This window comes from Amblyraja radiata, chromosome 5 (assembly GCF_010909765.2).
Source record: "Amblyraja radiata isolate CabotCenter1 chromosome 5, sAmbRad1.1.pri, whole genome shotgun sequence".
NCBI lineage: Eukaryota > Metazoa > Chordata > Chondrichthyes > Rajiformes > Rajidae > Amblyraja > Amblyraja radiata.
In genome coordinates, this window is record NC_045960.1 from 29,309,353 (window position 1) to 29,325,519 (window position 16,167).

General features: G+C 43.1%; 1 protein-coding gene across 2 annotated transcripts; it reads right to left on the minus strand.

Annotated features, from left to right (window-relative positions):
* Positions 1-6,627: 6,627 nt before the first annotated feature.
* lyrm2 (LYR motif containing 2) lies at positions 6,628-15,385 on the minus strand. 2 transcript variants are annotated; one of them, XM_033020867.1, is made up of 4 exons: positions 15,276-15,341; positions 15,065-15,080; positions 10,681-10,821; positions 6,628-7,139 (listed from the first exon to the last, which is right to left on the minus strand). In XM_033020867.1, exons 1-4 carry the CDS (start codon positions 15,302-15,304, stop codon positions 7,062-7,064), a joined length of 264 nt encoding a protein of 87 aa, XP_032876758.1. In that variant the 5' UTR covers positions 15,305-15,341; the 3' UTR covers positions 6,628-7,061. The 2 variants fall into 2 exon arrangements, with proteins under 2 accessions (XP_032876758.1, XP_032876757.1); XM_033020866.1 differs by lacking the exon at positions 15,065-15,080 and having other exon boundaries at positions 15,254-15,385.
* Between the last annotated feature and the right edge of the window lie 782 nt (positions 15,386-16,167).

A 16,167-nucleotide genomic window follows, 5' to 3' on the forward strand; every position in this document is an offset into this window, starting at 1 on the left:
TACGACACCTTCTGAGTTTTTCAAGCATTTTCTTTCTCTTTTTCACTTTTACCTCACTTTTTATCCATTCTGCACCATAGTATAATACATTTTCCGGTGAACGAGGTGTATTTTAAGGGAACAGAAAACGTATAAACACTCTGGACTCCTGCCTTGCTTAAATTAATTAGTTTACCAGATGCCCAACAATCAGGAACAATTGGATTATTGGAAATTTCGTTTTTTGGTCACAATGAGCAAAAATATAAACACAAGCTACAGTAATTTTCAATATATCAAACTGGGAGTAGTAAAATTAGAGAATATTTTATACTTTGTAAAATCTATTACACATGAATTTTGCCGTGAATTTTTGCATCCTTAGTAATAGGGATATAACTATCGCATGCGACAGAATGTATTTTATCCTTTTCAACAAAGTTTGAAGTATAATAACCAGAAGCATAAACTCTCACCAAGAAAGGAACATTATTTTAATCCTGCTCCCCGTGACCTGCGTGAGTTTTCTCCAAAATCTTTGGTTTCCTCCCACATTCCAAAGACGTAAAGGTATGTAGGTAAAATGGCTTGGTGTATGTGTAAATTGTTCCTAGTGTGTGTAGGATAGTTAATATGTGGGGATCACTGGTCGGCATGGTCTCGGTGGGCCAAAGGGCCTGTTTCCATGCTGTATCTTTAAACTAAACTAAATTAAGTAGGAAAGAACTGCAGCTGCTGGTTTAAATCGAAGGTAGACTCAAAAAGCTGGAGTAACTAACTCAGCGGGACAGGCAGCAAATCTGGAGAGAAGGAATGGGTGACGTTTCGGGTCTGAAGAGGGGTCTCGACCCGAAACGTCACCCATTCCTTCTCTCCAGAGATGCTATCTGTCCCGCTGAGTTACTCCAGCTTTTTGTGTCTAAAGTAAATTAAGGGAAGGAGCCAAGAAAAGAAACAGTTCATATGACTTTTACATAATGTTTTATATTTATGTCCATGTATAATAGAGAAGCCAGGATTAATAGATAGCCGCTGAATGCATTTGTGACGATTTAAAAGGCAAGAAGGTAATGTGAAAAATGCTTTGTATGTGGATTTGTGTTAACTTACCATTTACTAGTTCACCTTCCAGAAACTTTAAGACAGTGTGTTTTACTGCTGTAAATGGGGCTTGTAAGTTTCCCAATGGGATACTCAGTATGTCTGGAATTGGAAAAATTGCCATGCAAATATGAATGGACCAGAGGAAGCTTGTGAGCTCCACAACTCTCCCAGTGTTACGGAATGATAAGGGCAGGACTGGATTTTGCTTCATGAGCACTGTTCTTTATGTAGGAAACCTGGTGTCGATAGTGGATTTGGGGAATCATAAATGGGGGAAGTTTACAATCCAAAGATTGACAATGACAGAACCAGGAAGGAGGCTCCACAGGGTAGGAGTGTTTGCATAGGGTATCCATAGTGGATGTGTTTGATATGACCACACAGTAAGCTTGAATGGAACTGGAATATCCTGGGGACAGAAACCGGGCAGAATGGGTAAACTAACAGAAGCAACTATGTAGTTGTAGCAAACAAATATTGTTAATACATGAACATTTGTTTCAAAGGTTAGCACCACTTAATAGCCAACAAGAGAAAATATGCAGATTTGGGAGCATCACATTCAATGCTATGTCCCTATCATATCTAGTTATAAATGGTGATGGACAATTACACAGCCAGTGAGAAGGGGCAGCTCGACGATGCTCCCCCACCTCAAAGATGGCAGGTTCCAGCATGAGTGGTAACGAACAGCTGAAGCATTCACAACCCTCTTCAGCTAAAAGTGCTAAATAGATGATTCAGCCTGGCTTACTTCTGTGGTCCCCACCAAAACAAAACTCAGTCAGCATCTATCCAACAACATAGGACATTGCCCCGTTAAATCCACATGCACACAAATCTAATCTGGCCCAGTTTACTCTTAATCATTAGCAAAATGTTGGAAGCCAACAATACTATCCAGGAGCAGGTACTCACCACTGGCCAGGTTGGCACATCTCAGCCTTGTTTCAAATATGGACCAGATGGAAATTCCAGAACTGAGGTGAGAAGACAACCCTTGCTGAGAGGGTTGCATTTGACTAGGTGTGGAATTGCGGCATCCTGAAAAAGCTTGATACAAAGTAAGATGGTTGTGAATGTTGGAATCAATCACCCCAGCCTCAGGACATCTGTGTATGATATCTTCAGGGCAGTGTCCAAGGCCCAACCATCATCAGTTGACTCACCCTTCCATTACAACATCAGAGCAGGTGTGTTGATATGACCACATTTAATTCCACTCACAACTTCTCAGCAAATGAAGCAGTGCACACCTGTGTGCAGCAAGACCTAGATTAAATTCAGACACTGATGAGTGGCTAATGTTATTTGTGCCAGATAATGGCTATACCTATTCAGTTAACCATCCTGTGGATATTCAGTGGCATTAACATTGCTGGGTCCTCAGTAGCCTGGGTGTGGAGGGTGGGTCACACTGGATCAGAAATCAACCAGACAAGCCACATGATCACAGAATCAGCTCAGAGGTTGGGTATTCTGTGAGAAATAATTCATCACTGGTCATCAAACATTTCACTAATGCACAAGGTAGACCATGGTGGAATACTCTCCAATTGCCTGGATCCACACCATTCGAACAATTTTCAATAAGCTTTACACCATTTGTGACTGAACAGCCTGCATTATAACACCTAAGCATTCATCCCTTCCATCACTGACTACACTTACCCAGTGTACTCTCCAGTGCAGTCTCCAAAGCTGTGAACTTAACAACCACGGACTTTGGCCGCAAATGTAGGAAACATCTCAGCCAGCAGGGTCACCTCCAAATTGCACAGCATTTTGCCTTGGAAGTAGATCACCGGTTCTTTACAACTGTGGGTCTAAATCCTTAAACTCTCAATCAACACCACTCAAGGACTGGGATCATTGAACAAGGCAGCCTACTACCAGTTAATCAAGGGGGATTAAGATATGCTGGCTTTACCAGTCACGTACAGATGATGAAAAGGAATAAAAAGAAGAAATTGTGCAGGATCGAATATTCTGTCAATAATTATTCAATAAGTACATTTTATAGTAAGCAATACATATAATAGTTTATATAGCAATAAAGATTAGCAACACTATTTGGTAATATGTTGATGATGCTTTGCCCAAGACCAACGCAAATGATGAAAACAAATGGCTTAACTGGTACAGTTCATTATAATTACCACTTTAAACAGTTTGCATTTTTTTCAGATCACAAGATCTATTTACACCTTATAGAACGTGACATGATATTAAATAATGGATAATTTGTAATCTTGACTGATTACTGGAGTTATGTAAATTAGTCTTGAATTATTTTGGTTTAGATCAATACATTATAAGCCAAATGTTCCAGCAGCTTTTATTAAGATTCTGTTTTCAGGTAGAATCTCACAATTTTTACAAGGCATTTGAAAAACCTGTTACCTCTGGATTCGGTGAATGGACATTCACAAATTTCCACAGAAAACTGCTAAAAGAAAAAAAAAAGCTACTTAGAAAATGAAATTGATAAGCTTTATAAATTCATGGCACAGTGCTTATTTTAAAAGTTTTGTCTATTTTGTACATTTTTCTAAAAAATATTAAAAAAAGATACCTGTATAATTGTGATATGGTGTACATAATGTACCTTTACCATGTTGTGGATGTAGGACCTAATAAATTAAGTATTCAGTGGACTTCACAAAGCAAGTTATAATATTCTTGTCCAGCTGCTTTGCTGCAAGCATGGTGCAAGTTAATTGTCACATCATCACACTCGAAATGGCAAACAAATAATTAATTCGCTATTTGAAACGCATACATAACATCTGATAATATTTAAAGGTAAAAGAACACAGTAAAATACCAATGAAACCCCATAGGAATAAACCTAAATAGATTCTTCAATTTAATTCCATTCTGTAAGCACAATAGGACCAGTAGGCCAACTGAAAACAGATCCCTATCCTCCCTCCCCTCTGGTTCAGCTCGCTTGGTGCCAGAACCAGAAAAGAACACTTCTTCTGCCAAGCTGCACTGATTCACTATCATAGCCCTCAGGTGTCATGCACGTGGCACGGGGGAACACATTGCAATTGCTTCGCCCAACTTGCTCCAGAAATGGGACATCACTTCAATCTGAAATTGTACCTTTCAATTTTTATTGGTAACTATAAAGGTAGATTTTAGTAATACGCCACGATTTACCTCCCAGTACCACCCCCTGCTGTTAGTTTACTCTATTGTCACGTGTACCGAGGTACAGTGAAAAGCTTTTGTTGCGTCCTAACCAGTCAGCAGAAAGACAATACATGATTACAATCAAGTCATCCACAGTGCGCAGATGCATGATAAAGGGAATAACGTTTAGTGCAAGATAAAGTCCAGTAAAGTTCGATTAAAGATAGTCCAAGAGTCTCCAGTGAGGTAGATAGTAGCTCATGACCGCTCTCTAGTTGTTGGTGGGATGGTTCAGTTGCCTGATAACAGCTGGGAAGAATCAGCATTCCTTCTGATCCTGAACAATCAGTCTCAGCAGATGCCACAGCTTTATCTCTATGTCGCCACCCAATGTATTCCAAGCTTGATGTGAAGTTAAGCTCATCTGCCTCCATGCATCAAAGGGTGGTGCTGTTATGGTCTGGTAACTGACCTCCATCTCGCAGACGTCAGACATGAGCTCCCAGACATCAAACATCAGTCCATGGTCACAAAAACAGTCCAGGGGCTCAGATCACACTTACAGTGTCCCAGCCTCAGGCAGCCTGCTTCTATCTCCTGCCCAACATCCCCAAGCTGGCAGGCCCATTGTTTCAGCTTGTTCTTGGACCACCAAATGTATTTCTTCTTATCTTGACTCTATCCTTTATCATCTGGTCCAGACCCCTTGCATTTATCCACAACACCTCCTATGCTTCTGCCATTTTGACTGTTTCCAATTCCCAGCTCTCAACAACTCATTTGTACCATGGACATCCAACCTCTTTACACCTCCATTCCATGACAGCATGATCAGAAGGCGCTCCACTTCTTCCTTGAGCCCAACCAGTTCTCCCCAACACATACATTCACTTTTACACTGAGAAACTTTTTCTTCAACTCCACTCACTTTCTCCAGAACCTGTAGTATTTCATCTTTGGATTATGTAACATGATGGGGCTCTGATTGAGCTCAGCATTTTATACAATCTACATAACTGGGACATTATATAGACAATATATCAGTAATCATCTCATTCACAATTAACACAATACAACCACATAAATGACTCAAAACCTGTGTTAGATAGTGAGGATGCCAATGCTCAAAGCCAAAATAACTCAAACTTGGAGCATTTCTGAAAAAAAGTTACATCAGGAGCCACAAACTAGTGTGCAATAATGAACTCCCTCCACACTGCATATGTCAACATGGTCATAAGGTCATAAGTAATAGGAGCAGAATTAGATCATTCGGCCCATTAAGTCTTCTCTGCCATTCAATCATGGCTGATCTATCTCTCCCTCCTTACCCCATTCTCCTGCCTTCTCCCCATAACCCCTGATACCCGTACTAATCAAGAATCTATCTCTGCCTTAAAAATATCCATTGACTTGGCCTCCACAGCCTTATGTGGCAAAGAATTCCAGATTCACCACCCTCTCACTAAAGAAATTTCTCATCTCCTTCCTAAAACAACGTCCTTTAATTCTGAGGCGATGACCTCTAGCCCTAGTGGATACCTCCTCTCCACATCCACTTCATCCAAGCCTTTCACTTTGACTACAAGGATGAACTTTATTGAACCACCATGAAATCTGCAATGTCCTTACTATCAGTGAACCAGCAAAACTTCAAGGTTGAATTGGCCCCAAATCCAAAGATTCTAACTTCAATGCATGCATCATGATCTGATTGCCATTATACACAAATGTATATCAGTGTAACAACTCTACCAATATATACTTGCATATCTTTTATTTATTTCTGAAAAGAAACCATCTCTTTCGGCTGCTATGTAATTAAACACATGATAAAGAATGCACAAAATCCATGACTGTGGAGATAAAATAATATAAATATTTGTTCAAACACCAATGCTCTGTACAATTATGTTTTCAACTCTGCAGTTATTATCTTCAGAATGCAATGAATAGACAAATCAGGACTGTAGTGAAAGAAACTCCCTAAAACCAATGTTAATTACACAAAAGGTATATCTGTAATGCAAGTGCTAGATTTTTCAGCTCAGTAGTGTAAACTGAACATGATGTATTCATGTGTTCAAAAGGGAACTGCAGATGCTGGAATATCGAAGGTACACAAAATTGCTGGGGAAACTCCGCGGGTGCAGCAGCATCTATGGAGTGAAGGAAATATTTCCTTCGCTCCATAGATGCTGCTGCACCCGCTGAGTTTCCCCAGCAATTTTGTGTACCTATGATGTATTCATGTACCAGGTTTGTACAATCACTTGGCAGCATCTATGGAGCGAAGGAAATAGGCAACGTTTCGGGCCGAAACCCTTCTTCAGACTTATTTCCTTCTCTCCATAGATGCTGCCGCACCCGCTGAGTTTCTCCAGCACTTTTGTCTACCTTCGATTTTCCAGCATCTGCAGTTCCTTCTTGAACATTGTACAATCACTTACTCTTATTAATTTTCCCTTGAGTTCAAAGACCTGTTTAAAAATTAGCCATCTGAGTAATTTAGTAAACATTTAATCCCAATAATAATGTATAGGTAACTGATCAACATCCAATTCTAACACAAGCAGTGTGAAACTTTTAAATATTAGACTGATGTGTTCTGTCATATGTTTGTCTCAAAGTCTTGCACAGTATGAACGTTGGACTTTTTCCTGAGTATATAAAATTCCATATCTCAAGTCATTTCAAATGGTTGTTTCACTGAAAGTTAAAGTTATCGCTGTTTGTGAAAATATTTCATCAGTGCCAGAAGTACATGTCCCACAAACAGGTCTGAACAGAACCACTTGTAGAAAATTCAGCTTAAGCCATTTCAGAATTTCTTCCTTTCATTTTGCGAATTGAAGCATTTTCTCCAGCTCCTGGAGCTGCATGTTTCCATGGGTAAGCATCATTCGTATCGTATCCTTAATGATTAAAAACAAATAAGATTGAGTACACAAAATGGCAAGGATTAAAGAAATTTCATCCTTCATAGATATCATTTCAGCACATTTAAGAAAAAAGTACCTCATTCAGAAGAAATACACATTTATACACAATGGTTCAATTAGTAGCACTTTTGGCCCAGAGCTCCAGTGACCAAGGCTCAATCCTGGTCTCTGGTACTGTTTGTGTGTAATTTGTACATTTTCTCTGCAACCATGTGGGTTTCCTATGGATGTTCCGGTTTCACCCTTCATCCCAGCCATGCGATTAACTAGCCATTGTCTCCCTTGTGTAGATGAGTGGTAGAAGAGTGGGGAGAAAGGGGAGGGGGTGGGGTTGTAGGGCGTCCCTAAAATTGGAGAATTCAATGTTGATACCATTGGGTTTTAAGATACAGAAGCGGAATATGAGGTGCTGCTCCTCCAGATTGCACGTGGCCTCACTCTGGCAATGGAGGAGTCCCAGGACAGAAAGGTCGGCATGGGAATGGGAATAGGAGTTAGCAACCAGTAGGCCATGACAGACTGAACCCAAGTGTTCAAAGTGCTGGTGTCCTTTTTTGATCAGCAACATTTGCAGTTCCATGTTCTGCAAGGGGTTCCAGGGAAATATAGTGTGAGAGAGGAGTAAACAGAAAGTTGGGAAAGATTATACAGATAAACAACTACAAAATGCATTTAAATAAATATACATCTCCACTGAATAGCAGATGAAATTTAGTTGGAACGAGATATTTGAGCTGATTAATTGGCCACAAACCAGACACAGCATGTGGTCTAAAACAGAATCATTAATCTTGCTGGATTTGTCCAGCAACTTGTTGCCAGAATACCTCAAGATTCAAAAACAGTATTTATTTGTTCTTTTTGTATTCAAAGATTTCTTAGTTTCATACAAAGTGAGATTAACGCACATTTATGTTTTCATTATATATTTTTTCAAAATACATGATAAAAAGCTCTGATCGTAAATACATTCATATAACTGAACGGATACATTTAAATATTTATTACCATCAAAATCTTTTCTCTCCCTGAAGCACACAAATATGCTGATGTATTTTACAACACTATTCCAATACTAATTTTCCAATTGGAGGTAACCTGTACCCCACGCTCCTGTCAATCTTTCTGATCCATCCAAGTTCTCCCAAACTCCTCCAAATCTGTCTCCCAGTTTCATTCCGCCCTAGTTCCATCTGCCTATCATCCACACACTTAGCCTACTACATTTCCTATTCCCTCCCCCAACTGGTTCCATCTGCCCATCATCCTTCCCCTATCTGGTTCTTTTTATCACCTTCATTATAATCAGATTCCTTATCACCTCCAGCCTCTGTCTCCACATCCACCCCTCTTCATCCAACACCCATCAGTTGCTCTCTTACAATCCGCTCCGCCAGTCATCCACTTCTTACCTAGTTCTACCCATCGCCTGCCAACCCTTGCCTCACCCTCACCCTCCCTCACCTCTTTCCATTCTCAGTCCTGATGCAGGGCCTCAACCAGAAACATCGACCGTCACTTTAGCTTCCTAGATTCTGCTTGACCCACTGAATTCCTCCAGAAGTTTGTTTTTGCTCCAAATTATAGCAACTGCTGCCTCTTGCGCCCCCAATATTTGATGTGTATTTTTATCTTGTAAATGTCTACATTAATCTAGCTTCAGTGCAGGTTCTGCGGTCGAGCAATCTTTGCATTCCTGGGAAGCCTCACGTCATAGAAAATCATGTATAAAAACAATTGTGTCAGTGAGGAAACGGGGCTAGAGTTTCAGACTCGCAATTACAAAGTTATTTTTCACGTGCAGGATTTCCAAAATTGTGTGCAAAATGTTCAAAATTAACAGTCTTTTGTAAAACTATTTTTGTTACTGCAAACTACAAATGATAAAGGCTGTATGTTACATTGTTTAATAGAGTAATATTACATAAGTGTTACGAGACATAAATGCTTGTCAATTGCAATGGTCTCGCGGAGAAACTGATAAGACTGTATTCTTAAGAGACAATGGTGTCCGATTATTGCGGAAGGGTACAAAGAAATATTTTTTTCTGAGAAAGCTTTTTTTCGTGCTTGTCAAATTCCAAAGTAAAATGTACTTTGAAGTGTAGACACAAATATGTTGGTTTACAAAAAAAAGTGTTGTAGTAACTCAGCGGGTCAGGCAGCATCTCTGGAGAACATTTCATGTTGGGAGTCTTCTTCATGGACGTCAACCTTCAATTCTTAGGCCCACGATGCCTCCCTCATCTCTACCATGAACGTCAACTGTTACCGATCTCGTCACCTCTGATGTTCTCCCCTCCACAGTCCCGTCCCGCCCTGCACTGCCCGCTTCGCAAAATCCACAAACAGGACAGCCCTGGTAGATCTATTGCTTCCGCCTGCTCTGGCCCCATTGAACACATCTCCAAATATCTTGAATCCATCCTATTCCCCTCTTGTCCAGTCCCTTCTGAACTACAATCAAAACACCTCACTTAGTTTCAAACTCTTCCACTTAGTTTAGTTTAGTTTAGTCTGCACCGACCAGCGATCCCCGCACATTAACACTATCCCAAACCAATCAACCTACAAACCTGTACATCGTTGGAGCGTGAGAGGAAACCACACCCATAGTCGGGATCGAACCCTGGTCTGCAAGCATTGTAAGGCAGCAACTCTACTGCTGCATCACTGTGCCGCTCCAGAGATGTTGCCTGACCCACGGAGTTACTCCATCACTTTGTGTAACTTTTAAGTAATTCTCTAGTTCCCAAACAAAATTGCACTATTGAAATTTAGTCGACATAATACAAATAGAACCCCCTAATTCATTGATCATGTTATATCCAATTTGCTTTGTGGAAACATGCATTATAGCACGGCTAATTTTTAAATTTTTTAAAATTTTATTTATTATTTATTTTGAACAGAATAAAAGAATAAAAAGCAAGTGTGAAACAGCATACAAAAAACAAAACAAGAATATTTATAAAGTATCATAAACAATATCTATAAATAAATGAAATCGTATGTGTCCGAAAAGGAGCAGGAAGAATCCAAAGCTTATTAATTCCCACCCCTTATTCAGCTGCTTATAATTATCTCATACAAATTTAGCAGCTATATGTACACCAAATTATTTACATTTATACACTAATCAAATATTTACAAAGCCATACAAAAAATAAAAAAATTAAAATAAAAGAAAAAACCCTCATATACTATACAGTATTTTAGTCATATATACAACCCATCACTCTATAATCACCCTTCCCAATACAATCAGTATAACAAATATCCCACTCACAATCACCTATCCTCATCCCAATATCCTTTTAAACAAGTGTTTTTGTACATCTTTTCCAACTGAATTTTCATCTAAGGTCTTACTCTCAAAAACTAAGGAAGCAAAGTCATAATCTAAGGATGCAAAGCCAGTATTTGATCCTATTAATCAGGACTATATTTTGATCCAGATATTCTATTCATCATCTTATGTGCATAAATACAGTTTTTCGCAGAAGAGACTTACTTGATTTGTAGCATTTTTGTTCTGTTTGAATTCTTGTCTAGCCCAATTTTTAAGGTGCTGCTTGTCTCCATCATTTGGAATCTGATTAATGGTCTTTAAAATCTTCCTGTACAAACTCAGGACTTTTTTACGAAGCATAAACTAGAATATATAATTTGCACAATCAGACACCACAATCTGCAATACAGAACCAAAAATAAATAGCACAATGGTTCACTCTTCTATCTCTAACAACATCTAATTTTCCTAACATCTTCCCGACAAATCTCTGGAGCTGCAGCACCAGAACTTACTTTCCACAAACTATCACTTCCTAAAGCTACACTAAAAAACACAAACGATTATGTAAAAAACATCCTTAATTCTATTCCAGTACAACACAAAATCAATCAGAGAAAGTTATGGAGATCACTACCTAATCTAATCCCCTTTGATCAGAAGTGTTACACAGGACCCCTCCTGTCCTCTGGCACAACCTTTATATCTAAGGACATTAGAAAAACATGGTATAAGACTGTTGCTATTTTGCTGCATTTCCAGTGGCATGCCATTGTGACCCTACTGGTTTTCACTATTTTTTTCAATACTACAATTTTATAACATTCTAAATTTGTCTCATATCCTTTCATTTTCATTATCACACTTACACAAAAACTGCAGTAAAATATTTAATCCATCCTCCATCCCTATGGTTTATTAACCAGTTGGTATTGGATTCAGATTGCTTCTATAAGGAAGTATTTGATCCTATTAATCAGGACTATATTTTGATCCAGATATTCTATTCATCATCTTATGTGCATTCAAATTTTAAAATGCTGATGCTGGAAAACCAAATTAAAAACAGGAAATACTGGAAAGACTGGTAACACTTTGTGTAAACACTACTTTACACAAAAGCAACATTTGTGTAAAGGAAGGTTAACGTTTCCAGTCAAATTTCCTCCATAAGAACTGGGAGAGAGAAAACAAGTTAATTATAATTTGAACAGAGCAAAGGAAATAGACAGAAATTCTGTTAGAGAGAAGAGCTAAGTTTCTAAAACACCAACACTAAAACCGTTGTGCTCCTTTCTCCGACAGGATTCCTGTCCAAGATAGACACAAAGTGCTGGAGTAACTCAGCAGGTCGGGCAACATCTTCTTGAGTCTGAAGAATGGTCCTGACCTAAACGTCACCTATCCTTTTCCTCCAGAGATATTGTCTGACCCGCTGAGTTAATCCAGCACTTTGTGTCTATCCGGTATCTAAGCAGCATTTGCAGTTCCTTTCTACACAAAATTTCTCTTTGGCCTTGATCAACTTACAACTAACCCTGTGTTCTGATGCATTTTCTCTCCTTTCCAGGACGCTGCTCGGCCCAATGAGTTTTTCCAGCAGTTTTGGGTTTTTTTCCTCCAGATTGCAGCATCTGCAGTTACTTGTGCCACCACACAACTAATTAATTTTCTTCCATGAAGGACACAAAGTGCTGGATAACTCAGCGGGTCAGGCAGCATCCCTGTAGAACATGGATAGGTCATTCTTAATTTCTTCCATTCCTGTTTTTACGTTACCTGCCTCAAAATCAAGTCACGTGAGTAACTCCGAGACTCAAGTAGAATGCTAACATATAATTTAAGAACTGTTATACTTTTGTTAGCCAACCAATTTTGTTCTCACTCCAGTCATGAAAACAGGACAAAAGATTTAGACAAGCGCTGTGGAAACTGGTTAATGCATGTTACAGTCCCATTAAATTTGATTTCTATCACCCTAATAGTGGAGTTGAAACAATATTGGAGCTGCCGATTGACAGTTAATTAAATGGAGACACAAACATCTGCAGATACTGCAATCTTCATCAAAGCACAAAGTACTGGAGGAACTCAGCAGGCCAGAGAGCTTCTGTGGAGGGCATGACCAAGTTCATCAGTGAGAAGGGCAGAATTGGGCCATTCAGCCCATCAAGTCTACTCCGCCATTCAATCATGGCTGATCTATCTTTCCCTATCAACCCCATTCTCCTCCCTTCTCCCCATAACCCCTGACACCCGTACTAATCAATACATTCTCCCTATGTCAAAAACCTTCATAAATTTGGAAATTTGGAGAACAGCCCTTCTGCCTAACCCGTCCTTGCTGACCAACATGCCCCATCTAAGCTGGTGCCATTTGCCCACATTTGGTCCATATCCATTAAACCTTTCCTGTCCATGTGTCTTTTAATTGTTGTTACTGTACCTGCCTCAACTACCGTGCCACAGTATGGTGGCGCAGTGGTAGAGTTGCAGCCTTGCAGCGCCAGAGACCCGGGTTCAATCCTGACTACGGGTGCTGTCTGTATGGAGTTTGCACATTCTCCCCATGATCTGCGTGGGTTTTCTATGGATGCTCCGGTTTCTTCCCACATGCCAAAGACATACAGGTTCATAGGCCAATTGTCTTTGGCATAATTGTAAATTGTCCCTTGTGTGTGTAGGATAGTGTTAATGTGTGGGGGTTGCTAGTCGGCGTGGACTCAGTGGGCCGAATGGCCTGTTTCAGCACTGTCTCTCTAAACTGAACTATCTCCTCTGGCAGCTCCTTCCACATATACTTACCACCAGCACTTTATGCTTTCAATTATACTTTAAGACTCATGTCTGCCGTTCCTTGTGTCTCTAAGCAATAAGTGGACAGAGATTCACCATGGATTCAGGGCACAGGCGAGAGACAAGAGGATTGACTGTGCAGGAAGGAGTTAAGAGCCTCAGATCCATCGAAAAGAAAGGTCTGAAGAAGGATCTCGGCCTGAAACATCACCCTTTCCTTTACTCCAGAAAAGCTGCTTGACCCGCTGAGTTACTCCAGTATTTTGTGTCTACCTTCTCTCAGCTGGTAAACGGCCACCCGGGAGACAGGATTCCTGATGCAACCTGAAAATGGGAAAACGTCCTTTCTCTTTGATGAAAGACACAAAATGCTGGAGTAACTCATCGGGTCAGGCAGCATCTCTGGAGAAAAGGAATAGGTGACTTTTCGGGTCGAGACCCTTCTTCAGACTGAGAGTCAGGGGAGAAGGAAACTAGAGGTAGAACCTGGCAAGTCATAAGTTCATAGGTGATAGGAACAGAATTAGGCCACTTGGCCAATCAAGTCAACTCAGCCATTCAATCATGGCTGTTCTATCTCCCCCTCCTAGCCCCATTCTCCTACCTTCTCCCCACAACCCCTGACAACCGTACTAATCAAAGTCGTTGATCCGTACTAATCAAGTCTGAAGAAGGGTCTCGACCCGCTGAATTTCTCCAGCATTTTTATCTACCTTCGATTTTCCAGCATCTGTAGTTCTTTCTTAAATACCCGTACTAATCAAAGTCAGCAAGGGTCCCCCAACCCAATGGCAGCTACTGAAGCTGGCAGGAGCTGTGGATGCAGATGGGAGGAGGGAGACGGGAGTGAGGAGCCTCTTTCAGGTCGAGCACGGCCACGGTCAGGGCCAGAGAGGGACCCCCTAGATCACCAGTAGCCTCTGAGGCCGCAGCAGCTGAGGGCACAGACGGGAGGAGGTGGAGGAGGGAGGCAGGGGGCGTGAGGAGCCTCTCTCACCTCTCTCAGGCCAAGCACCCGCGGCCAACGAGGGACCCCCAGCCCAACGGGGGAGCACATGGGATCTAAAGATATAGTAGAATTAGGCCATTCGGCCCATCAAGTCTACTCTGCCAATTATGGCTGATTTATCTCTCCCTCCTAACCCCATTCTCCTGCCTTCTCCCCATAACCTCCGACACCTGCACTAATCAAGAATCTATCTATCCCTGCCTTAAATATATCCACAGACTTCTGCGGCAAAGAATTTCACAGATTCACCACCCTCTGAAATTCATCCTCATCTCCTTCCTAAAGGAACGGGAGAAGGAGGAGGAGGAGGAGGAAGGCAGGAGGAGGAGGAGGAGGAAGGCAGGAGGAGGTGGAGGAAGGCAGGAGGAGGAGGAGGAGGTGGAGGAAGGGAGGAGGAGGAGGCGGAAGGCAGGAGGAGGAGGAGGGGGAAGGCAGGAGGAGGAGGTGGAGGAGAAGGCGGAAGGCAAGAGGAGGAGGAGGAGGAAGGCAGGAGGAGGAGGAGAGGAGGAGGAGGAGGAGGAGGGGGAGGGGGAGGAGGAGGGGAGGGGGAGGAGGAGGAGGAGGAGGGTGAGGGGGAGGAGGGTGAGGGTGAGGGGGAGGAGGGTGAGGGTGAGGGGGAGGAGGGGGAGGGGGAGGAGGAAGGCAGGGGGAGGGGGAGGAGGAGGAGGTGGAGGGGGAGGGGGAAGGCAGGAGGAGGAGGAAGGCAGGAGGAGGAGGAGGAAGGAGCAAAGATCCTCTAGCGCTCTGCTATAAGATCGTTGGGCAGGAGGAGGAGGAGGGGAAGGCAGGAGCTTCTCCCACCTCTCTCAGGCCGAGCACCGCCACGGGAAGCAGCGGCAGTGGGCGCTGACAGGAGGAGGAGGGAGACGGACGGGAGGCTGGAGGAGGAGGAGGAGGTGGAGGAGGAGGCGGGGGGCGGGAGGCGGGAGGCGGGAGGAGGAGGAGGGAGACGGGCGGGAGGCGGGGGGCGGGAGCAGGGACATCTCTCACCTCTCTCAGGCCGAGCATCGCCGCCGCCGCCGGGATCCGGCCGGCCGCCATCTTGCTGGAGGCGGTGTGACGGGCGCCCCCTGGCGGCGGGTGAGTAGAGCGGGCGGTGCTGCCCCCACCTGACACACAAGATGCTGCCCCCACCTGACACACAAGATGCTGCCCCCACCTGACACACAAGATGCTGCCCCCACCTGACACAAGGTGCTGCCCCCACCTGACACACAAGATGCTGCCCCCACCTGACACAAGATGCTGCCCCCACCTGACACACAAGATGCTGCCCCCACCTGACACAAGGTGCTGCCCCCACCTGACACAAGATGCTGCCCCCACCTGACACACAAGATGCTGCCCCCACCTGACACACAAGATGCTGCCCCCACCTGACACAAGATGCTGCCCCCACCTGACACAAGGTGCTGCCCCCACCTGACACAAGATGCTGCCCCCACCTGACACAAGATGCTGCCCCCACGTGACACAAGATGCTGCCCCCACCTGAGGCACAAGGTGCTGCCCCCACCTGACACACAAGATGCTGCCCCCACCTGACACACAAGATGCTGCCCCCACCTGACACACAAGATGCTGCCCCCACCTGACACAAGATGCTGCCCCCACCTGAGGCACAAGATGCTGCCCCCACCTGACACACAAAATGCTGCCCCCACCTGACACACAAGATGCTGCCCCCACCTGACACAAGATGCTGCCCCCACGTGACACAAGATGCTGCCCCCACCTGACACAAGATGCTGCCCCCACCTGACACAAGATGCTGCCCCCACGTGACACTAGATGCTGCCCCCACCCGACACACAAGGTGCTGCCCCCACCTGACACACAAGGTGCTGCCCCCACCTGACACACAAGATGCTGCCCCCACCTGACACACAAGGTGCTGCCCCCAC

Coding starts and splice junctions, on each gene's coding strand:
- lyrm2 (XM_033020866.1), bottom strand. CDS start 15,304: ATGGCGGCCGGCCGGATCCCGGCGGCGGCGGCGATGCTCGGCCTGAGA. Junction 10,822..15,253: donor CGATGCTCGGCCTGAGAGAG/GTGAGAGATGTC, acceptor TATATATTCTAG/TTTATGCTTCGTAAAAAAGT. Junction 7,140..10,680: donor ACAAAAATGCTACAAATCAA/GTAAGTCTCTTC, acceptor TTAATCATTAAG/GATACGATACGAATGATGCT.